The 23525-nt window shown below is 44.4% G+C and overlaps 1 protein-coding gene across 14 annotated transcripts in view; it reads right to left on the reverse strand.

Annotated features, from left to right (window-relative positions):
- Positions 1-389: 389 nt before the first annotated feature.
- Positions 390-23525, reverse strand: part of nid2a (nidogen 2a (osteonidogen)) — a 34246-nt gene continuing 11110 nt past the window's right edge. Inside the window, exons 6-52 of one of the 14 annotated variants that reach the window (XM_078798131.1) lie at positions 22360-22461; positions 22091-22230; positions 21234-21366; positions 20786-21145; positions 19541-19643; positions 18271-18310; positions 18062-18171; positions 17849-17982; positions 17658-17769; positions 17384-17584; positions 17071-17301; positions 14574-14720; positions 14045-14173; positions 13851-13976; positions 13600-13739; positions 13410-13515; positions 12280-12407; positions 12095-12200; positions 11882-12012; positions 11413-11518; positions 10809-10942; positions 10114-10219; positions 9910-10037; positions 9732-9837; positions 9528-9649; positions 9344-9449; positions 9130-9254; positions 8952-9057; positions 8754-8878; positions 8578-8683; positions 7990-8114; positions 7806-7911; positions 7602-7726; positions 7426-7531; positions 7222-7346; positions 7049-7154; positions 6850-6974; positions 6672-6777; positions 6373-6502; positions 6197-6297; positions 5944-6116; positions 5738-5867; positions 4569-4740; positions 3270-3427; positions 3057-3180; positions 2865-2977; positions 394-1652 (exon numbers count right to left, since the gene is read on the reverse strand). In XM_078798131.1, the coding sequence (XP_078654257.1) occupies positions 2866-2977; positions 3057-3180; positions 3270-3427; positions 4569-4740; positions 5738-5867; positions 5944-6116; positions 6197-6297; positions 6373-6502; positions 6672-6777; positions 6850-6974; positions 7049-7154; positions 7222-7346; positions 7426-7531; positions 7602-7726; positions 7806-7911; positions 7990-8114; positions 8578-8683; positions 8754-8878; positions 8952-9057; positions 9130-9254; positions 9344-9449; positions 9528-9649; positions 9732-9837; positions 9910-10037; positions 10114-10219; positions 10809-10942; positions 11413-11518; positions 11882-12012; positions 12095-12200; positions 12280-12407; positions 13410-13515; positions 13600-13739; positions 13851-13976; positions 14045-14173; positions 14574-14720; positions 17071-17301; positions 17384-17584; positions 17658-17769; positions 17849-17982; positions 18062-18171; positions 18271-18310; positions 19541-19643; positions 20786-21145; positions 21234-21366; positions 22091-22230; positions 22360-22461 (5973 nt within the window). In that variant the 3' untranslated portion in view covers positions 394-1652; position 2865. Of the gene's footprint in view, positions 1653-2864; positions 2978-3056; positions 3181-3269; positions 3428-4568; positions 4741-5737; positions 5868-5943; positions 6117-6196; positions 6298-6372; positions 6503-6671; positions 6778-6849; positions 6975-7048; positions 7155-7221; positions 7347-7425; positions 7532-7601; positions 7727-7805; positions 7912-7989; positions 8115-8577; positions 8684-8753; positions 8879-8951; positions 9058-9129; positions 9255-9343; positions 9450-9527; positions 9653-9731; positions 9838-9909; positions 10038-10113; positions 10220-10808; positions 10943-11412; positions 11519-11881; positions 12013-12094; positions 12201-12279; positions 12408-13409; positions 13516-13599; positions 13740-13850; positions 13977-14044; positions 14174-14573; positions 14721-17070; positions 17302-17383; positions 17585-17657; positions 17770-17848; positions 17983-18061; positions 18172-18270; positions 18311-19540; positions 19644-20785; positions 21146-21233; positions 21367-22090; positions 22231-22359; positions 22462-23525 lie in introns of all 14 variants that reach the window. The other 13 variants (XM_078798133.1, XM_078798130.1, XM_078798129.1 and 10 more) reach the window with 13 other exon arrangements.

Here is a 23525-nt window from a genome sequence, read left to right on the forward strand (position 1 = left end):
CGAATGTTTACCTCCGTGCCGAATTAGGAGCCATCAGACCTTGAAAGTGCTTGTAACTTCCTTGACTGCGTACGTAAGTGTGACGTATCAATGTGGTCTTGTCTCTGTGTTTACAAGGGGTAAAACTGGTATACTTACAAGAAAAAACATTGTAAATTCACCAGAACAAAATTGTACATTTACAAAGAAAAAACCTGTTAGAAAATGACAAAGTTTATGAGAAAAAAAAGCCATACATTTATAAGAAATTCTAATTCATGAGAATAAAATTGTACCTTTATGAGAAAAAGTAAAGTTGTGGAGAATTCACAAGAATAAATAGTAAATTCAAGAGAAAATCCATCATTGTACAAGAAACAATTGGTAATATCAGAATAACATTTTTTTCTCTTAAATTTATGATTTTATTCTTTAGAATTTCCAACTTTTTTTCCTGTAAATTTACAATTTTAATTTTGACAAATTTCTACACTTGTGATTTTTTGGAAAATTAGTTTACAAGAAAAAAAATGAAATTCACAAGGAAAAAGTCATAAACTTATGAAGAAAAAAATGCAAAAAATCTAAAAGGAAAGAAGTAATATTATGAGAATAAATTCCTAAATGTACAAATGTAAAAAATCCCCAGAATCAAATCGTACATTTCCAAGGAAAAAAGTTGGAATATTACAAAAATAAAGGCATAAATTTACGAGAACGGTTTGAGAAAAAGTCGTACCGTATTCAAATAGTGAATTGTGTGGAAAAAAGTGAATTTACAAGAATAAAGTTGTAAATATTAAGTTAAAAGAAAATTCATGTGTACGAGAAAAAAGTAGCAATATTTAGGAAAATAAAATTGTCAATTTAGAAGAATATAATGAATTTCTGAAAAAGTAGTAATATGATAATAAATTCCGTAATAAAAAAGGTCATAATATTTCAAGAATCATGTCTAATTTGCGAGAGAAAAAACTATTTAAAAAAAATCTAATAATTTATAATAATGATACTAATGAAGTAATATTACTTAATATTGTAAATGAGAGAAGAAAGTGGTGAGATGAGTATAACATATGTGAAACAAAATGAGGTTTGTGTCCTAAAGGTAGCCCTTTATTCAGCCAATATCCTGACTCTTATTTCTGGTGAATTGACTTTATTATGGCTGATGGTTGGAATCTCATGATGGCTGCTTCCCGTCTTCATGCCAGGCGGCCATGTTAGCCTGGCGTCCAGACTCTTATCCAAGACGGCTTCAACGGCTACTGGAGTCCAGACTCCAGCAGTTCTATCTAGTAGACCAGATAGGACAGCTCTTGTATACGTAGGGCACAGACCTGAGCTGTCCTATCTGGTCTGTGAGCCTTCCGTGATGAGCGACCGGAAGGTCGGAACAATCCAGGTGTAATGTCCTCACTTATAGACTGGGGGGGGCGCTACAAGAAGAGATTGTATAGAAAAATAGAGTAGAAAAAGCCTTTAAAAATGAGGTATGAGACAAATGTAGAACATCTTGATGCTCCACGAGAATCCATGTCGCTCCTGCCGGAGCCTCCTTTTCCGCGAGGGACACCAGGGGTGGGGGGGGGGCCATCACGCCCTAGACTCGAAACAACCGGAACTTTAGCACCAAAGGACCCGCGTGGCCGCCGCTCTGCTGTTAGCGCTTCCTGTCACAGACAACACGTCACATTTGTCAACACGCGGACCTGGCTGGTCCAGCTAACATCCTGAACAAAGACGTCTGAAGGATGGCGGCTGTCAGCGTGCTCGTCATTACACAATGGCCTCCGTGGGAGATAACAGTGTTTAGTGACACGCTCTGTACTTTCCAGGTTTTCCAGGGAGGGGGGGGGGGGACCTCAAACGTGATGCCACAGGTACACATTCCTGCTGGCATTGGGAGGGCGGGGGCGAGTTACTGAGGAAGTAATGACTAGGACACATACATTTAGAGTAGTTATCGATGAACCAATGGCTAGGGTATGTGCATTTAGAGTAGTTACTGAGGAAGTAATGACTAGGACACTTTCATGTAGAGAGTTACTGAGGAAGCAATGACTAGGGCATGTTCATTTAGAGTAGTTACTGGTGAACCAATGTCTAGGACATGTATATTTAGAGTTGTTACAGAGGAAGTAATGACTCGGTATGTTTATTTAGAGTAGTTACTGATGAACCAATGACTAGGGCACATGCATTTAGAGTAGTTACCGGGGAAGTAATGACTAGGGTGCGTACATTTAGAGTAGTTATTGATTAACCAATGCCTAGGGTTTGTGCATTTGGAGTAGTTACAGAGGAAGTAATGACTCGGTATGTTTATTTAGAGTAGTTACTGATGAACCAATGACTAGGGCACATGCATTTAGAGTAGTTACCGGGGAAGTAATGACTAGGGTGCGTCCAATGCCTAGGGTTTGTGCATTTGGAGTAGTTACAGAGGAAGTAATGACTCGGTATGTTTATTTAGAGTAGTTACTGATGAACCAATGACTAGGGCACATGCATTTAGAGTAGTTACCGGGGAAGTAATGACTAGGGTGCGTACATTTAGAGTAGTTATTGATTAACCAGTGCCTAGGGTTTGTGCATTTGGAGTAGTTACAGAGGAAGTAATGACTAGGGCATGTTCATTTAGAGTAGTTACTGTGAACCAATGTCTAGGGCATGTATATTTAGTGTTGCTACAGAGGAAGTGATTACTCGGCATTAAGAGTAGTTACTGGTGAACCAATGACTAGGGCACATGCATTTAGAGTAGTTACCAAGTAAGTAATGACAAGTTCCTCACTAACTACTCTAAATGCATTCCCCAACTTTTAATTTGGAAGCGTTAGCAGCTTCCTTTGCTTGGCGATTGAAAAAGAGGACGTTCTTACCTCATAGACAGCGGGACGTTGCTACGGCGATGCCATACAGGTGAGATCGCTGGTCCGGTAAATATTCCTCGGTGAGTTTGCCGCCGTCTTTGCTGACGGCGATGACACCGTCCCTGCGAGGAGAGGTGAAGAGGAAGCGCATGAAGGGGGAGCGTCACGGAGCGCTAAAGAGCAATGAAAGACGAGACCGACCTCCTCCAGTCGGTGTAGTAGAAGTGCTGGTGGTGGTAAACCATACTGAAGGGGTAGTTGAGGCCGGGGTGGATCACTCTTCGTCCCGACCCGTCTGGGAATATGCACTCCAGCCGCTTGGTTCCTGAACGAGACAGGAAAGGCGCTCGCATCATCAAAGGTCGACGCCGTTGGGTGGGGACATGGGGGACTGTATATCGGACTCTCGTTCACCTGCGTCGGCCCAGCAGAGCTGCCCGGAGGACGAGTCATAGGTCAGAGCGTTGGGCAAACCGATGCCGTCTGTCACCACCGTCCGGCGGTTCTGGCCGTCCACCGACGAGCTCTCGATCTTGGGAGCCTCTCGGTTCCAGTCGGTCCAGTACAGAGAACTGCAGGGAAGTGGAAATAAAGCTCATTTCCACATGCCTTTCCTTTTATATACATATATATCCCTGCCGCAAGGCATGCTGGGTAGCTTTTGCTAATCTTTCTCCCAACATTCAGCTATCCCACGTTTTGGGATGCTAATGGACAACATTGTTCATAGTTCATATTGTTGTCGCAGCTGGGCTACCCAGCATGCCTTGCGGGTGTTTGGAAATAAAATCTTTAAGTGATGTTGTGGGCCTGCATGGTGGACGAGTGGTCCAAAAACATGCGAGGTTAATTGTCCATAGAAATGAATGCGAGTGTGAATGGTTGTTTGTCTATATGTGCCCTGTGATTGGCTGGCCACCAGTCCAGGGTGTACCCCGCCTCTCGCCCCAAGACAGCTGGGATAGGCTCCAGCATACCTGTGACCCTTGTGAGGATAAGCGGCATAGAAAATGGATGGATGTGATGTTTAGTGCTTTATTGTGGATTTGTACGATGCGTTAACTCGTGTTTTGTTTAGTTGCACCGTGAGCGAGTATTTCCTTCAATGTGATGCCAGACAGTTTAGGAACACCATGCATGTGAAAAATACAAATGACGATCAGGGTGTGCATGTGTCATGTCTGTCTGCGGGTGACAGCTTACACACAGCACATGTGCTATCACACACACACACACACACACACACACACACACACAGAGTTGTGTGTGTGTGTCATGCTCCATAAACAAAGATAAGTGTAGCCATGTGAAGCACTAATTATCTTTGGGGTAAGGTACGGTACACAAGCGTGGCCTCAGGTGCAACGTCTAACACGTACAGTATTTCCACATTTTTGGCATTTGGCTCACAGCTGTTGTGTTTAACCACGGATTAAATGCACAAACACGCCACACACACACACACACACACACACATATATCTGCTGATGATATGTGATTAGTGGCAGTGATGCACAACAGATGTCTGACTGATGACGGCCTTGTGTTGTTCACAGTGTGTGTGTGTGTGTGTGTGTGTCTCAGAGCGAGCACTCCCAACGTCTTCCAGATAGCAAACACATGTTGCTAAAAGCGCTGTAAAAACATCAAACGCCGACAAATGATTGATGAGCTGCACTTCCTATCTGCTCCACCAGGGGGACTGAACTTTACCCGGTAGACGAGACCACCACGATGGCCCGGGGGTTGACCAGGTTGCTGTCGAAAAGCGTCCTCCTGTCGCTGCCGTCCAAGTTGGACCTCTCGATCAGATCGGGGTTGGAGTCCACCCAAAACATCAGCCTTCGCTTGACGTCCACAGCCAGACCCTCCGGACTGACCAGATCTACAAGGGGGCAGAGAAAGGAAACATCAACCACATGGTACTCCTTTGGTACTCATGCTTCTACATCAGGTACAGTCTGCGTCTCTGACCCCCAAACACCGGGGGGCGGTAGTGGTGCTGATGGAGGAAGACAATGCTACATGCTAATAGTTAACAGTGACAGCAAACTCTTTTTACTCACTCAGTATCACTAAGCACATGCGTAGAAACTACCCGTGAGTCAGTGAGACTCGTGTCTTTAAGTACCCGTGATTCAGTGAGACTCGTGTCTTTAAGTACCCGTGAATCAGTGAGACTCGTGTCTTTAAGTACCCGTGAGTCAGTGAGACTTGTGTCTTTTAGTACCCGTGAATCGGTGTCGAGCACCTTTGAGTTACTTCAACTCGAGTCTTCGGGTACCCGTGAATCTGTAAAACTCAAATCTTTGTTGTCGTAAGTCAGTTGAGCGCGATTCTTCATCAACGGATGAGACTCTGTCAAGTCAGTAAGACTCGAGTATTCATAAATAGGCGAGTAGGCAAACCCCAAGTCTTTGTCGAGCACCGCTGAGTCACTTCAACTCGAATCTTCAGGTACCCGTGAGTCAGTAACACTCAAGTCATTGTCGAGCGCCTGCAAATCAGCGAAACACGAGTTCCCATCAAGCACCCTCTGTCTCTGCAGAGTCCCCTTGAGTCAGTGAAACCCGAGTCTTCATCTGTAGGTGAGTCAGTGGAAGATGAGCCGTTCATTTGACCCATGAGTCAGTGAAACTCGGAGACCGAGCGAGTTTGTTTTGTCGAAGGGGAAAGGAGAGTTGATTTGAGGCAATGATGTGTTGCGATAGCAGGGATGAGAAGAGTACCCGTGAGTCCCGGTCGTTCAAAGACCTCAAAGTTTTGAACAAGTCATTCATGACTCACACATACCGTATCTACAGGTGTTACTGCTAGAAGCCGGCGGGTAAACGGGTAATCTGAGCGTGTAAAAAGGCACGTTACCGTACACGAGAACTTACTTGAGCTGATGAGTATCTCTGGTTCGGCTCCCGGCGCTATGGCTGCTCTATTGATGGTGCGTGCAGACAAATCCGTCCAATAGACTTTGTTGTCTTGGCAGTCGTAGGACAGACCGACCACGATGGAGCCCTGCACACACGCACCCCATCGTTCAAGTTCAATGTACACTAGGAAAGCGGATCAACTGGAACTGGTCTACACATACATGCAGGGTCAGGAGTGTTCTGGACTGGCTTGGATCGAGTCTGGTCCCGTTGAGGGGCAGTGCTCCTATCTTCTGTCCCTGAGCATACAGCAGTGTGACATCAGCGTGAGGAGGTGGGGTCACGTCTGGGCGGGGGAGCGGACGCACGGTGGGTGGGGCCGCCGAGGGAAGGCCTGCGATGAAATTTGGGAGAAAAAAAGTCAGCAGGTGGATCACACGGTTCCGTCGGGTTCTTGCGGGATCCAACACTCACAAGCTGGTTTGACAGCATCATGTGACCTGGTACCAGGAACCTCTCGCCCATCTTGGTCCACACACCAGCAGTAGGTGGTCTCCCCGTAGCACTGGACGGAACTGAAAGGTTGCAAGAACTGAACAGAAGCTCCCACAGGACGCTTGTGGTGTTCAGAAGGGATTCTTGTGGACTACCTGAAGTGTCCCTCCGGGTCACACTGGGGGAGGTACTGTTGCGGCTCTGGCTTCCAACCATAGTGCTCCATTAGGCTGGTCCTCCATCGCTCACACACGCTCTCTGGACGCTCTGTTGGAAGCACCCGGGCTGTGAGTGACACATGAGCAAACATGTTTTTATGAGCATCCTCCGGGACTTCCTATTCCTCAGGCTCAGGGTAACCCCCCCGCCCCCCAGAATCACTCTTCCACCACGATAAGGTGGTACTTCAAAGAGAATGTAGTACATAATGTACCGATTTTAAGCTTAAGCTCACCTGGTTTATCACAGTCTGTTGGTGTTGTACCAGGAGGAGTTCTGGTTCCTGGTCTTTCCTGTCCTTGACTGTCCACACACCAACAATGTCCACTGGAACCATGACACTGAAATGTACTTTAGTCATCTACTGTACATGATACTATATATGAAAGATATACCACACTTGTAGTATGTACCTGTTGAGGTGTGTATTGTCCATTAGCATCACACTGAGGTACAAAAGCTCCCAGTATAGGATAACCTTCTGGACTGGTGGTCTGGACACTGTCCCTGTGATGCTCACAATGGCTTTTAGGACCTTCTGTCAAGTACATTTCAGAATTATACCTGACCTGACAATATGACCAAGTATACAAAGATTTAGCTGAAGCTCACCTGGTTTATCACAGTCTGTTGGTGTTGTACCAGGAGGAGTTCTGGTTCCTGGTCTTTCCTGGCCTTGACTGTCCACACACCAACAATGTCCACTGGATCCATGACACTGAAATGTACTTTAGTCATCTACTGTACATGATATACAGAAGACATATCATACTTGCAGTATGTACCTGTTGAGGTGTGTATTGCCCATTAGCATCACACTGAGGTACAAAAGCTCCCAGTATAGGATAACCTTCTGGATTGGTGGTCTGGACACTGTCCCTGTGATGCTCACAATGGCTTTTAGGACCTTCTGTCAAGTACATTTCACAGTTATACAATACACGATTTGATAATATGACCAAGTCTACAAAGATTTTGCTTAAGCTCACCTGGTTTATCACAGTCTGTTGGTGTTGTACCAGGAGGAGTTCTGGTTCCTGGTCTTTCCTGTCCTTGACTGTCCACACACCAACAATGTCCACTGGAACCATGACACTGAAATACAAATTAGGTTTGAGTGAACCAATACATAGAAAAGACCATCCATGGCACTTGTAGTATGTACCTGTTGAGGTGTGTATTGTCCATTAGCATCACACTGAGGTACAAAAGCTCCTACTAGAGGATAACCTTCTGGACTGGTGGTCTGGACACTGTCCCTGTGATGCTCACAATGGCTTTTAGGACCTTCTGTCAAGTACATTTCACAGTTATACAATAAATGACCTGACAATATGACCAAGTATACAAAGATTTAGCTTAAGCTCACCTGGTTTATCACAGTCTGTTGGTGTTGTACCAGGAGGAGTTCTGGTTCCTGGTCTTTCCTGGCCTTGACTGTCCACACACCAACAATGTCCACTGGAACCATGACACTATAAAATACAATACCCTTTAGTAAAACATATCATATAGTAAAGACACAATGGTGTTTTTAATCTTGTAGTATGTACCTGTTGAGGTGTGTATTGTCCATTAGCATCACACTGAGGTACAAAAGCTCCTACTATAGGATAACCTTCTGGACTGGTGGTCTGGACACTGTCCCTGTGATGCTCACAATGGCTTTTAGGACCTTCTGTCAAGTACATTTCAGAATTTACATGACCTGACAATATGACCAAGTATACAAAGATTTAGCTTAAGCTCACCTGGGTTATCACAGTCTGTTGGTGTTGTACCAGGAGGAGTTCTGGTTCCTGGTCTTTCTTGCCCTTGACTGTCCACACACCAACAATGTCCACTGGAACCATGACACTGAAATGTACTTTAGTCATCTACTGTACATGATACGATACATGATACTATATATGAAAGATATACCACACTTGTAGTATGTACCTGTTGAGGTGTGTATTGGCCATTAGCATCACACTGAGGTACAAAAGCTCCCAGTATAGGATAACCTTCTGGACTGGTGGTCTGGACACTGTCCCTGTGATGCTCACAATGGCTTTTGGGACCTTCTGTCAAGTACATTTCAGAATTATACCTGACCTGACAATATTAATACATTTTAAAAACATTTAGCTTAAGCTTGCCTGGTTTATCACAGTCTGTTGGTGTTGTACCAGGAGGAGTTCTGGTTCCTGGTCTTTCCTGGCCTTGACTGTCCACACACCAACAATGTCCACTGGAACCATGACACTGAAATACAAATTAGGTTTGAGTGAACCAATACATAGAAAAGACCATCCATGGCACTTGTAGTATGTACCTGTTGAGGTGTGTATTGTCCATTACCATCACACTGAGGTACAAAAGCTCCCAGTATAGGATAACCTTCTGGACTGGTGGTCTGGACACTGTCCCTGTGATGCTCACAATGGCTTTTAGGACCTTCTGTCAAGTACATTTCAGAATTTACATGACCTGACAATATGACCAAGTATACAAAGATTTAGCTTAATCTCACCTGGTTTATCACAGTCTGTTGGTGTTGTACCAGGAGGAGTTCTGGTTCCTGGTCTTTCCTGTCCTTGACTGTCCACACACCAACAATGTCCACTGGAACCATGACACTGAAATGTACTTTAGTCATCTTCTGTACATGATACTATATACAGAAGATATACCACACTTGTAGTATGTACCTGTTGAGGTGTGTATTGTCCATTAGCATCACACTGAGGTACAAAAGCTCCTACTATAGGATAACCTTCTGGACTGGTGGTCTGGACACTGTCCCTGTGATGCTCACAGTGACTTTTAGGACCTTCTGTCAAGTACATTTCACAGTTATACACGGCCTGACAATATTCATACATTTTAATTAATCCATTTTTAAAACATTTAGCTTAATCTCACCTGGTTTATCACAGACTGTTGGTGTTGTACCAGGAGGAGTTCTGGTTCCTGGTCTTTCTTGGCCTTGACTGTCCACACACCAACAATGTCCACTGGAACCATGACACTATAAAATACAATACCCTTTAGTAAAACATATCATATCGTAAAGACATGATGGTGCTTTTAATCTTGTAGTATGTACCTGTTGAGGTGTGTATTGTCCATTAGCATCACACTGAGGTACAAAAGCTCCCAGTATAGGATAACCTTCTGGACTGGTGGTCTGGACACTGTCCCTGTGATGCTCACAGTGACTTTTAGGACCTTCTGTCAAGTACATTTCACAGTTATACAATAAATGATTTGATAATATGACCAAGTCTACAAAGATTTTGCTTAAGCTCACCTGGTTTATCACAGTCTGTTGGTGTTGTACCAGGAGGAGTTCTGGTTCCTGGTCTTTCCTGGCCTTGACTGTCCACACACCAACAATGTCCACTGGAACCATGACACTGAAATGTACTTTAGTCATCTACTGTACATGATACTATATATGAAAGATATACCACACTTGTAGTATGTACCTGTTGAGGTGTGTATTGTCCATTAGCATCACACTGAGGTACAAAAGCTCCCAGTATAGGATAACCTTCTGGACTGGTGGTCTGGACACTGTCCCTGTGATGCTCACAATGGCTTTTAGGACGTTCATCTGAGGATGGGTTGTCAAAACAAAACTTTCATTATACCATCAATGACAGAGACAAGTAATAAAATCTAAGATCTACCTGATCTAGCACAGTCCATGGGTGTTGTTCCAGCTTGTGTTCTGGTTCCTGGTCTTTCTTGTCCTTGACTGTCCACACACCAGCAATGCCCACTTGATCCATGACACTAAAATACAAATAAGGTCTGAGTGAATCAATCCATGTTGTTCTGCGGTAGAGAGGTCCAGTATTCCACCACTGGGACATTGAATCTACCATGGCTGAACTTTGGTGGTACCCTTCTCCCCAACAACCTGAAATGGACTTTCCAGGGGGTCTGAGGGGTGATCCCCCTGTAGTAGGAACACACACTCGAGGTGGACCATCACCCCGGTCTGCCAATCCAGAGACATTGTTCCAACTTCAATGCAATGTCCAAGAGACGTGTCAACAGGACCCACCAAAACACCCGAAACCTTGAGAACTTCAGGGCGAAACCCGTCCATCCCATACTGATGGACCTGTCTGCGTTTGTCCTTAGACTCTGCTTCCTGTACGGAAGAGCTGTCAGTAGGTCTGCAGGCATCCGCCCTGATTACTTCCCTTCTGAGTTGTCGGATGGTTTGCCAGAACCTCTTTGAATCTGACTAAAATTGGTGCTCCACGGTCTCACAGACCTCCTCCCACACCACACGTCCGGTGGAGGTGCGGTCTATCCTTATATTCTTTTCATTCGGTCTGAGTGAACCAAATTCCCTGACACTTTAGGTACTTACCTGTTGAGGTGTGTACTGTCCATCAGCGTCACACTGGGGTACAAACGCTCCCAGTATAGGATAACCTTCTGGGCTGCTGGTCTGGACTCTGTCTCTGTGACGCTCACAGTCACTTTTAGGACCTTCTGGTTCCTCTGGTGGGAAACAAAGATAAGGTACTGTAAATATTTGGATCTGAATTCTTATTGTTGTCTCTGTATCTGTGCCGTGATGATGTTGAATCTTTAAAAAGTACAGTTTGGAGTCCTGCTTTTGGCCCCTATCCCCCCCCCCCCCCCCCCCATGCGTGTGTTTATTGCAATTCTAGTACCTGTTTTTGTAGGCATTCCAAAGTAATGACCTCAATGGCTGAGCGCTTAAAAGCTTGATGAAAACGTGCTGTCTGGTGTGACTTGTTATTGTGGTGACTGATGGGGTTCAAAGGGCAAGGTTTAGCAAGGAAGCCTTGGAAAACCCTGACATAAGACATCTGCCGCTAAGGTTCCGGGACTGCCGAGCTCAGTTTAGCAAGGCATGCGACTGTGTAGACTACAGTATACTGGTGGAAAATGGCCGCCTCCGTTTGGTAGCTGGAAAAGATTTGGATGACATTTTCTTCTCTTACCTGCTTTGTCACAGTCTGTGGGTGGTGCACCGGGTCCGGTCCTGGTTCCTGGTCTTTCTTGGCCTTGGCTGTCCACACACCAGCAATGCCCAGTGGAACCGTGACACTGTCATACACACCTTATTTATTTAGACATATTACATACTCTACATACTGGAGTGAAAAGTTGTAATTAAATTATACTTTCATAAAAAATTAATCCATATTTTTTAAATTAGAAATCAGTTTTAATGTAAAAAATTTTATTATTATGAATAAATAAAGCAGCAAAAATTTAAAAATCGGCAGTAATTTTACTGTATTAACCAAAAATATGTAGAGAAAAAAAAATCTCAATTTTATGAGAATAAACCTGTAATATTTGGAGAAAAGTGTCATTTTAGTAGCACAGCGGCGTTGAAATATTAACTAAATATTTCATTCTTTTATGTTTTTATGTGTATATAATATAAGCTAGCATTGCACATACCTGCAGTGGTGTGTACTGCCCGTCGGCATCGCACTGAGGAACGTAGCCTCCCACGGCGGGGGGGCCCTGAGAAGCGGAGGTCTGCGCACGGTCTCGATGGTGCTCACACTGGCCTTTGGGTCGGGATCCATCTTTACGGGAAATATTGACTGGTTGGTTTAACGGAACCGCCATGACGGGCGAGGGTTTCATTTTCTACACGCAAAGAGCTACCCGCTTTGTCACAGTTTCTGGGCGTCGTGCCGGGTGGAGTCCTGGTTCCCTCTCTCTCCTGCCCTCTATGGTCTACACACCAACAATATCCAGTAGAATCGTGGCACTGAATCCACAAAAACCACAGTAAGGACCAGAATATGTCTTTTATCGTGATGAGATTTTGGTGGATGGGTGTCCTGTACCTGTTGAGGTGTGTATTGTCCATCAGCATCACACTCAGGGACAAAAGCTCCCACGAGAGGATCACCTTCTGGACCGCTGGTCTGCACGCTGTCCCTGTGATGCTCACACTGGCTTTTGGGACGCTCACCTGAGGATGGAAAACTCATTTTTTTTAGAACTCCAATGGCATAGGATGGCACTGATGTTTCTTCTCGGGAAGATGGCGCCCGATGGTTATTGAACCGCACCCCTCGCACAAAGAACAACCTTCGTTTGCTAACCTTAGCATGCTAGCACTGCCAGAATATTAACGCTGGCATGGTAGTAGTTTTAGCTATTTTCATTGGTATACACATGGAAACGCTTAACACCATCATGTTAAGTGGCAGCATGCTAATTAGCATTGGAAACGCTTAACACCATCATGTTAAGTGGCAGCATGCTAATTAGCATTGCTGGCATGCTAACATTTTTATCAATTTTCATTGATAATTATTATCATTATTATGCAAGGTGTTAGCCTTCTAATATAAGCATTTAGCATTGCAGGCGTTCTAACATGAGCATAGCAGTCTAGCCGTTTTCATAGATAGACACATACATAACACTTAGCATGCTAATATTAGCATAGTAGCATTTTTTTATCCATTTTCATTTCTAGACACATACATATGAACACTTTAGCACTATTATGCTAAGTGTTAGCATGCTAACATTAGCATAGTAGCATTTTTATCCATTTTCATTGCTAGACACATACATATGAACACTTTAGCACTATTATGCTAAGTGTTAGCATGTTAATGTTAGATATTTAGCATGCTAAAATTAGCATAGTAGCATTTTTATCCATTTTCATTGTTAGACACATACATATGAACAATTTAGCACTATTATGCTAAGTGTTAGCATGCTAATGTTAGATATTTAGCATGATAAAATTAGCATAGTAGCGTTTTTATCTGTTTTCATAGTGCTAAATGTTTATATAACAGTCTACTCTATCATCAGCTATGTGTTAATCATGCTAACGTTTATATATACATATATACACATACATATTAGGGGTGCGCAACACAGCCCGGAAAAGTATTTGTATTTGCATTTGTGTAAAATGTAAATGTTGATATTGCTATGATAACGGGCGTACCGTGTCTGTCACAGTCCACACGAGAAACACCAGGAGGAGTTCTGGTTCCTGGTCTCTCCTGTCCTTGACCGTCCACACACCAACAATGTCCACTGGAACCATGACACTAAAAGGCACAATATGCCTTGATCAATACTAACATATATGATGTGGTAAAGACATGATGTTATTCATGTATTTAAGTATGTACCTGTTGAGGTGTGTATTGTCCGTTAGCATCACACTGAGGTACAAAAGCTCCTACTATAGGATAACCTTCTGGACTGGTGGTCTGGACACTGTCCCTGTGATGCTCACAGTGGCTTTTAGGACGTTCAGAAGTTGCGTTCTCTGGTTGAGGAGGAAAGATAAGCAAACTCATCTCAAGCTCAAAGAAGACGAGGCTTTGACACCAAGTAGAGTGAAGCTGAGACGTAAACCCTGAAAGCTGACATGGCTGACCTTCCTGCCGGGAGCACAGCGAACCGTCTCCGTCAAATCCCGGCTGGCAGCGGCAGGAGAAAGAACCCAAGCTGTTGGTGCATCTGGCGTTGCTGTGGCACGGCGACGAGCCGCACTCGTCCACGTCTGAGAAGAAAGAGACGGATAGGAAGTTCATCAAAAGTTCATCCCGCTCGCATTAACGTCCGACTCACCCACACACGTGCGTCCGTCAAAGCCGAACTCGTAGCCGCGCTGACACTGGCAGCGATGGCTGCCGGGGAGGTTGACGCACTGGGAGTGAGCGCCGCACGCCGCCGAGCCCTCGGCGCACTCATCCACATCTGTTAAGGGACACAAAGATGCGGGAAATGTGAACGTGGCAAAGATGTGATTTTCCATGTTTGGCCCGATGTGTTAATATTCATTGTGAAATGCTAGCAGGAAGTGTCAGGTCCCACACGTGCATGTACTTGTTTGTGAGGGAGCCCTACACCTGGAATGGAGTGGTGATTAGGGGAGACACTAAGGCCCACTCATGGGAACCGTGGCAACGCTCGGGGGGCTTTCCTAGCGCCGTCAGACACGCTAATGACAGGACAATGCAACTCAACTACATGCTTAAACACCACAAGGGGAGGACGAGTGTGTCATGGCACCTTCAGCCCTCGTGTGGGGCAGACGGCGTTCCAGAAAAAGGTGGAAAGGCACGGCGGTGAAGGAAAATAGGGTTGGGGTGGGTACCGTTGCAGTTGCGTCCGTCCCCCGTGTAACCGGTGGCGCAGCGGCATTGGAAGTCCTGCCCCTCCAGCGGGACACACTGAGCGCTGGTGTCGCAGTCGTGGCTTCCATCGTAGCAGGGGTGCAGCACCTCCGGCCCCGGCGGCCCCGCTGAAACAACAGCAACATTTGGCCACCTTAGATTTGCTGCTAGGTGTTTTTTTTTTTTACTTTCTTTGATTTGTTGGTAAATTGCTACCTGTTGGCCCTAAAACATGAAAACTAAAAAATACTAAATATTTTGTAAAAGTCAAAAAAGTTTTTTTTGTAATTTAGTATTTAATTAAATTTAAATTAATTATTTTATTTTATTTTATTAATTTTTTAGTTAATTTACTTTTGGAAAATTATGTCAGAAAAAAGTTATAAGTAATATTACATTTGGTTGAATCTTAATTTCATTGAATAATTACATTTAATTTTTTTAATAAATTATTTTACACTTATTTTAAAGAATATTATGTCAGAGAAAAAGTCATAATTTTATGATAATTTTTTATTTAATTTTAAAGGATTTAATTTCATAGCTATTTTACTTTTAGGTATTTGACTTTTTAATTTTTCATAGAATTTAATTTTGGAAAATTAATTAATTTGTATTTAATTTAGTTTCAGTCAGAAAAAAGTTATAACATATATTACGGATATAAATGTTATATATATGGATATAAATGGATATAAATGTTGCATTCTGGTGTTAAACCATGCCAGGGTTTCAGACAATGAGGTTTGCACCGTTTCGGAAATACAGCTGGAATAGGTGCAGATTGTGCAAAATGTAAAAAGTGTTCTGTGCGGGTTATTGTGAGTAGCTGCTCTATAGGAGTCCGCAACTCAATACAATAATTGGTCCCCTTTAAGTGAAATGGCTGATCCCAACAACATTTATCTTGTAAAGTAAAATAATTACCAGGGGTGTCCAAACTTTTTCATACCAGTAAGGAGTAATTGTATGTAGTAATATTTCGGTCATTTTAGTGTTGGAAATATTGCCGATAAAAGCGGTAATCCAGGTTCCTTGGCTGGTGTCATTCCCGTCCTGTGAGTCAGTCCAGTCGTTCTCATGACATCACGGAGCAACTATTTCTACCCCCCCCCCCTCCCCCTTCTTCAAATCTGTCACCTGTCATTGGATGGGATATTACTTCCCAGACGCCAGGAGACCCATCCACACACACACACACACACACACACAGAGCACTTAACCCATGTTTACAAAACCCCTGATCCCCAAAAGCTTTTCCAGCTGTGCTCTGCTTGTGTGTGTGTGTGTGTGTGTGTGTACGCGGGGCTGCACGGGTGTGCACGTGTGCGTCACGGTAACCTTTCTTAATCAATGTGTTGACGTCCAAATGACAGAAAGTTGGCCTGGCCTGCCAAATAAATGGTAAAAAAAGCCTTCTATGGAAAAGTATGGAAGAGAATGCTGATGTTTCTTGGTAGTAAAGTCAGATTTCTGATTGGTTGAAGTGTAGTCCCGCCCACATCTCTGCTGGACAATGGCGGCACGCTTCTTTCACCGTATCTGCTTGTGTTCCTTTTACGTATTTTACCAGGATGGCCAAATCTTCTCAAATGATGGAAGAAGGTTTTTAAGAGTCATTAACTCTTTTTAATGAACTGGGTACTCTACTGGGTACCCGTAACGCAGTCATACTGGAGTCTTTGTTGAGCACCCGTGAGTCAGTGAGACTCAAGTCTTCCATGAGTGCCGCTGATGTCGTCTAGTCAGTCTTCGTCGAGCTAAGTCACTGAAACTTGAGTCCTTGTTGAGCACCCGTGAGTCAGTGAAGCCCGAGAACCCGAGGTACCCATGAGTCACTGAAAGTTGAGTATTTGTTGAGCGCCAATGTGTCGGCGAGTCTTCATTGAGCACCTGTGAGTGAAACTCGAGTCTTTGTTGAGCATCTGTGAGGTCGTTCAGTACCCGTGTGAAACCTGAGGACTTTGTCAAGTACCCGTGAGTCAGTGAGTCTTCATTGAGCGCCAATGAGTCAGTGTAATGCCAGTCTTCATCAAGTACCCGTGAGTCAGTGAGTCTTCATCGAGCGCCAATGAGTCATTGTAATGCCAGTCTTCATCAAGTACCCGTGAGTCAGTGAAACTTCATCGAGCGCCAATGAGTCAGTGTAATGCCAGTCTTCATCAAGTACCCGTGAGTCAGTGAAACTTCATCGAGCGCCAATGAGTCAGTGTAATGCCAGTCTTCATCAAGTACCCGTGAGTCAGTGAAACTTCATCGAGCGCCAATGAGTCAGTGTAATGCCAGTCTTCATCAAGTACCCGTGAGTCGGTGAAACTTCATCGAGCGCCAATGAGTCAGTGTAATGCCAGTCTTCATCAAGTACCCGTGAGTCAGTGAAACTTCATCGAGCGCCAATGAGTCAGTGTAATGCCAGTCTTCATCAAGTACCCGTGAGTCGGTGAGACTGGACTGGATGAAGCTGAAGACAGGACTCACCTCCGACCGGGCTGATCTTGTTGGTGATGGCGTATCTCAGGATGCGCTCCTCCTTCACGTACATGACAAACACTCTCTCCATGGTGATCTGCAGGGTCTCCACCGGGGGGGCCCGGCTGCCATGGCGACAGTCACGGTATGTGATGTTTTGCTTCATCTGGAAGGAGAAGGATTCGGATCCTCTGTCTGGGGAGACCACGGTGAACTCCCTCACAGATGTGGAGGTGGCAACTGGAAACAGAAAGGACAGACGGTCTTAAAGCTGCGGCACGCCCACTTTCTCTTTCGGGACTCCTGCGGTCGTCACGGTTACCCGACGGGTAGTACTGGTAGGTCTCCTTGAAGGGGTTCATGGTCACTTCAGCGCCGGGCGGTATGAAGGGCACGCTGCCGTTGAGCACCGTGTCCACGGTGAGGTGGTTGTGGTCGTCAAGGCCTCGTCCCGTTTGAGTGATTGACAGGTGCTGATTTCCCGGGTAAAAGACCAGCTCCACGTGACGCGTGAACTCAGCTCCTGGTAAGGACCAAATACTTGGATTCAAACGAGGACACTTAGGGACACCACGTGTACGGACTCTATCTGGTACCGGTCGTTTTGAAGCCTGCTTGGCTATTGGGCAGCTCCAGAGCAAACAGCCACCCAAAGAGCTCTCCGATTGGTGCAACCGGCATCAAGGCCCAGCCCACCGGTTCAGGGATCTAGTACAGAAACCAGGAAGGAGGAAAACATTTGGATGTTGTGTTTGTTTTAAGGAAAACATTTGGGAAGCGGTGCTACCTCGCTGACGGCTGTGTACGCCCTCCCGTCTCCCACCACGACGTACGCGTGAAGATCGATTTTGTTCAGCTCCACGGGGGTCATGCCCACGATCACCGTCCCGCTGAGCGTGCCGCTGACACGCTGGGGGGCCGCTGAGAACCGGAAAGGAGTTCATCAGGCTCATTGTGCTTTTAAGGCAAGTTGAAGACATGAAATAACGGGATGACCAACCCTCGGGAAGGCAGTGGCGGCCGTTTCCGTAGAAACCGTGACGACAGTGGCAGCAGAAGCCTGTGGCGTAGTCGGAGCAAAACGCGTTGTGGGAACATTGATGCTGGAACCTGCGACAGCCGGCGTTCAAGTCAATGAAACATGAACATAGAACGACTTCCGCGTTGGCGACCCCGCGACATCAAACCTTGGGGAAAACCACAGCCTACCTGGCACAGGTCTCCTTATTCTCGGTGGTGTACTGGATCACTGGGGAACACAAAGAAGACGTTTGATGCTATGAGTCACATGTCAGCACTGCGCTCTATTTACGCTTTTAGTCTTGATATCGATCTTCCCACTTCCTCATTCATCATCTGAAATATTTAAGTATGACAAACGTGCAAAAACATAAGAAATATACACACATGGTATATAGAGTACATACACACAAGTTGGAGATACAGCAGCTGTTGTTAGGAGGCCTCCCACACCCTGACCCTCATGTGAAAGGTATGTAGAGTAAAAGGCTTGGGAGAGCAGCACAGTCCTTCTTTGTGCTCATCCGTCAATGTCCCGCACTCGTATTGCCATGTTTCCTGTTACAGCGTTTTCACGCTACGTTTCATTTTCGTTTTGTGGTGTTTCGTGTTGCGGCGTTTTGTGATGCAACATTTCGTGTAGCAGCATTTCAATTTGTGTTGTGACATTTTAATGCTGGAATGTTTTGTGCTGCTGTGTTTCACGTCGCCGTATTTTCACGTAGCAGGACTTCATGTATTTCTATAATGCCTCATATTAAGTCACTAGCAAGATCTCATAGTTTAAAGACTGGTCACATATCTCATCTCGTTTCATATTATCTGCATACTGTATTTGTATATAACTGGGTAAAACTGTTGATTTTGTTAATACTTGGGTTGTTTATATTGTTTATTTTTCTATATTGTGTATTTTGTACTGCTTAACTGATTCTGTACTCTTGCTGCTGTGCAATGCAAATTTCCCCACTGAGGGACGAACAAAGGCATATCTTAGCTTATCTTATCTTATGTTGTGACATTTGGAGTTGTAACATCTTGTTTTGTGGAGTTTCTTTTTGGCAGTGTAGATGCGTTTAACGCAGCGGCATTTCATGTTACGACATTTCATTTTGTGTTGTGGTGATTCGACTTGCAACATTTAGTTTTGTGATGTTTTCATATTACAGCGTTTGGTTTTGTGGTATTTAGTGTTGCCGCTAGTGACTGTGGTTAACCTGGTTTTAATCTCACGCTTTGTTTAGTTTACTTTTCTTGTCACATAATGCCATAGACTTCAAATAAACAACAATATTGTGTGGGGGGTCCGCTATCACTGAGAAGACATTTTCACACACACACACACACACACCTGGGAGCCACACAACAGCGGTATTGTGCTGCAGCTGCAGAGGGCGAGGTCGCCATAATCCTCTGTCACATTTCCAGTGATGCACGTTTACGTGGGTATTTGTCTTACCTCCTGTGTCAAAATCAATGTCGTCTTCCTCCACACTGACAATATGGCCTCCAGGGGACAGGGGGGGCTCATTTCTGTGAGGGGGGTACAGGTCCACAGGAACCTACAAGGGAAGCAACGTTCACTGAGTTATTCTCAAACACATCTCTCCATCAGGTACCCGTTTAAGCCATCATTGTACTTTGTATAAAAAAGCCAAAGGTGGTCCCTGGAGATCAGGAGATCCGATCATTGGATGGCTTTTATTTCCAAACCCTACTTGGGATGGTCCATCCTATGTCGGAGTTGACCTTGTTAGGAATCATCAGTCCAGTGGGGAAAAGGTATTTTGTTTGGCTGCTCCCTTTGCTTGGAACTCTGCAAGACCAATTCAAATTGTTGGACCCGATCCCCCTTAATAACTTTGTTAGAATCCTTCAAACTCAGGAACTGGAACACAAGTTTATAAATCAGATGTTACGCTTCTGTCAACTTAGCCCTGATAATCTGCTTGTGTTGATTCAACTCTTCTTATTTCAATGATTACTGCTTGTACTTTTGAAAACCAGATTGTGTATCTCAACTAGAGAAGCACTCAGAGAGCCCAGACCGCGGCCAAACGCCATACATGCTAACGCTAGCATGCTAACAAAAAGCATGCTAAGTGTTTATATAATAGTCAATCTTGAAAACAGCTAAAAATGCTGCTATGCTAATGTAAGCAGGCTACCAATGCTAACATTAGCATGCTAACACCTAGCATAATAGTGCTAAGTATTTATATATGTGTCTAGCTATGAAAATGGCTAGAAATGCTAATGTTAACATGCAAGAAATGCTAACGTTAACATGCTAACACCTAGCATAATAGTGGTAAGTGTTTATATATGTGTCTAGCTATGAAAATGGCTAGAAATGCTAATGTTAACATGCTAGCAATGCTAACATTATCATGCTAACACCTAGCATAACAGTGGTAAATATACCGTACGTGTCTCGCTATGAAAATATCTAAAAATGCTAATATGCTAAAGTTAGCATGCTAGCAATGCTAACATGCAACATATTAATGCTATGTGTCTGGCTATGAAAATGGCTAAAAATGCTAAAATACTAATGCTAACAATGTTAACATTAGCATGCTAACACCTGGCATGACAGCGCAATGTACCAGAAGGTCTAAATGAAAGGAAGTCTGCCCCTTGTGATGTCACACGGTGACGAACACGGCTTGTGCTGGACTGTGGTGTCCTGGTGATGAGTTACCTGTGGTCGTGGCGGCTGGGAGCGCGGATCTCCTCCATCCCGGACGGCGTCTTGACCAGGAGGAGGGGGAGGAGCATACTGGCGCTCCACCGCCTCGGAGGCGTGTCTGGGTTCAGAGGTCAAAGGCAAGTCTTGGCTCCCGTGTGACACGGGATGAGCCGAGTCCTCCGACGGCGATGACGGGAGGTCAGAGCTTCTGGGCTGCAGGGGTTCGCCCGCCACCACCGGCTGGAATTCCAGATCTTCACTCGTCAGGGGGTAATCGCCCTCCTCCTCCTCCTCTTCTTCTTCGTGGGCAGGGTCAAAGTTACCGTTGTCTGTGTAGTCTTCAAAGTCTCCGTACTCTGGGGTGGTGGTGTCCTGGTGGAGCCAAGCACCGAGTATGATACCCCACCTTGACCACAATCAAGCGCCAAGAGAGAGAGACATAGAGCGAGAGAGCCCTTACCAGAGGGAGGCCATGTTGCCTTGGTGGAGGCGTAGCAAGTAGACCTCCAACGGACGCAGGGACAATGTTGTCAAAAGAATAGCGGTTCCCAGTGTGGAAGAGCCAAACGCCCGGAGTTCCTGTGTTGCCAACCCTTGATCGGAGCAAACATCCAAAATGTCAGCGTGCAGAAACGGGTTTTGAAAAAACAGATTGCCCTCCGAACCGAATCTCCTCCCCTCCATCTTTGTAAAACCGGATAAAAGTGATGTTCAGTTGTCCGTTCATTTGCAGTTGGAATTACTTTTGCATCACTTCCTGCTTGGAAAAGTGGAATTATCGTCTTTAAAATGTGTTTTGTGTTAACATTTTGGGGTGTATGGAACAGATTCATTGGATTTTCATTATTTTCTATGGGAAAACTTGCTTTGGTTAGAGTCCGTTTTGGTTTAAGGTTCACCAAGATGTTAACCAAGGCCTCGCTGTATTCCAACTGTGTTTTGTTCTTTAATAGTTCAGTTTTATGCTACTAAAACATTATATTAAGACTTTTTTCTATTAATATTTTTACGTTATTCTCATAAAAATTAACTTTCTTTTTGTAATATTATGACTACTTCTTTTGTTTGGCTGGGTTTTCATAACATGATAATAATATTATTCCTAACATTTTCATAATATTATGACAGCTTTTTTCCATTTTTGCAGGGGGGGGTGGGTTTCCCCCGACATTTCAATTTCCTTCTCATATTATTACATCTTACATTTCCGTGTTATTTTGACTTTATACTTTTCTAGCTTTTCCGTCAACGTCTATGTTGGTTTTGTTTCTCATAATATGACATTACTTTAAAACTGGTAAAAAGCCGTGCACTAACTGGTGGAGGTGTTTGATACTCTGCTCGTTGCTGGTCACGCTGTAGTACGGTCCCTCCGTTCGGGAAAAAATCAGATACGTGACTTCACCCCTGCTGAATCCGACTCGAGCGGGAAGCTCGATCTCCACGTTATACGACTCCTGGGAAGAGAAGAAAACAATGCAATGTTTAGCTTGTGCGGGGGGGGGGATGCTAAGCTATGATGCTCAGCATCTGCATGCAGGCATGAGAGCCCAAAACAAGCGCCTCCTTGTTTCTGCTGCGTTTACCTTGGGTCTGGTCCCAAAGAAGTTCAGGCCACCCTCGGGGTACAGGAAGAGAACGTACGAGTCGGTTTCGTCGTATCCTATCACGGCCTGGAAGGTGTTGACCTGCATGGAGGAAGGGACGGTGCACTTAAAAAATAAATTAAAAAAAAAATCTCTTTTTCACTGCTCTTCCAGCTGACAATTACATCATTAAGCACACAAAAACATCCCATAATTCTTTCACTCCCGTGTTAAAAAGGTATTATCTGGCAAATAAAACCATAGTCGGTGGAGTAAAACACACTTGGACAGTTTTATGTTTGAGCACATTCTTCTGGCTGTTATCAAGCCACGTTCATGCTAACCCAAAGCATTTCCACAACATCAAAATTCATGCCTTTCCAAGAAGTCTACACGTGTTTCCACTCGGCAGGGAGGGAAAGACCAACAACCATCAAGTCTACACTCTTACACAACTTCTCACACACACACACACACACACACACTCAACATACATACTCTCTCGACCAAACATGGATGACAAGAGGGTTCACTCTGCATCCATTGGTTATTCCGTCAACCATCCTGTCAGTCACTCAGGGAAAACGCTTTCAGGCTCAGGTTTTGTTAGCATGTCAGCATTGCTAGCATGCTAACATTAGCATAGTAGAATTTTTGCCGTTTTCATAGACACTAATATAAAGGCTTAGCACTATTATGCTACACGTAAGCATGCTAACGCTAGCATGCCAACATTGGCACAGCAGCATTTTGAAACGTTTTCATAGGTAGGCACATATATAAAAAACATAGCATTATTATGTTAGACGTTAGCATGCTAATGTTAGCATGTCTGCGCATGTCTTGTTTGGACAATTACTGTCTAGCTAAATATGTTGTGGTGACAGGTCTATGTCAGTGTGTAGCATAGTAGAATTTTAGCCATTTTCATAGACACTAATATAAAGGCTTAGCACTATCATGCTACATGTAAGCATGCTAACACTAGCATGCCAACATTAGCACAGCAGCATTTCAAGCCGTTTTCATAGGTAGACACATATATAAAACACATAGCATTATTATGTTAGATGTTAGCATGCTAATGTTAGCATGTCTGTGCATGTTTTGTATGGACAATTACTGTCTAGCTAAATATGTTGTGGTGACAGGCCTATGTTAATGTG

The sequence above is a fragment of the Doryrhamphus excisus genome, linkage group LG17, assembly GCF_037039965.1.
Source record: "Doryrhamphus excisus strain RoL-2023G ecotype Guam linkage group LG17, RoL_Dexc_Guam_v1.1, whole genome shotgun sequence".
Classification (NCBI taxonomy): Eukaryota; Metazoa; Chordata; class Actinopteri; order Syngnathiformes; family Syngnathidae; genus Doryrhamphus; species Doryrhamphus excisus.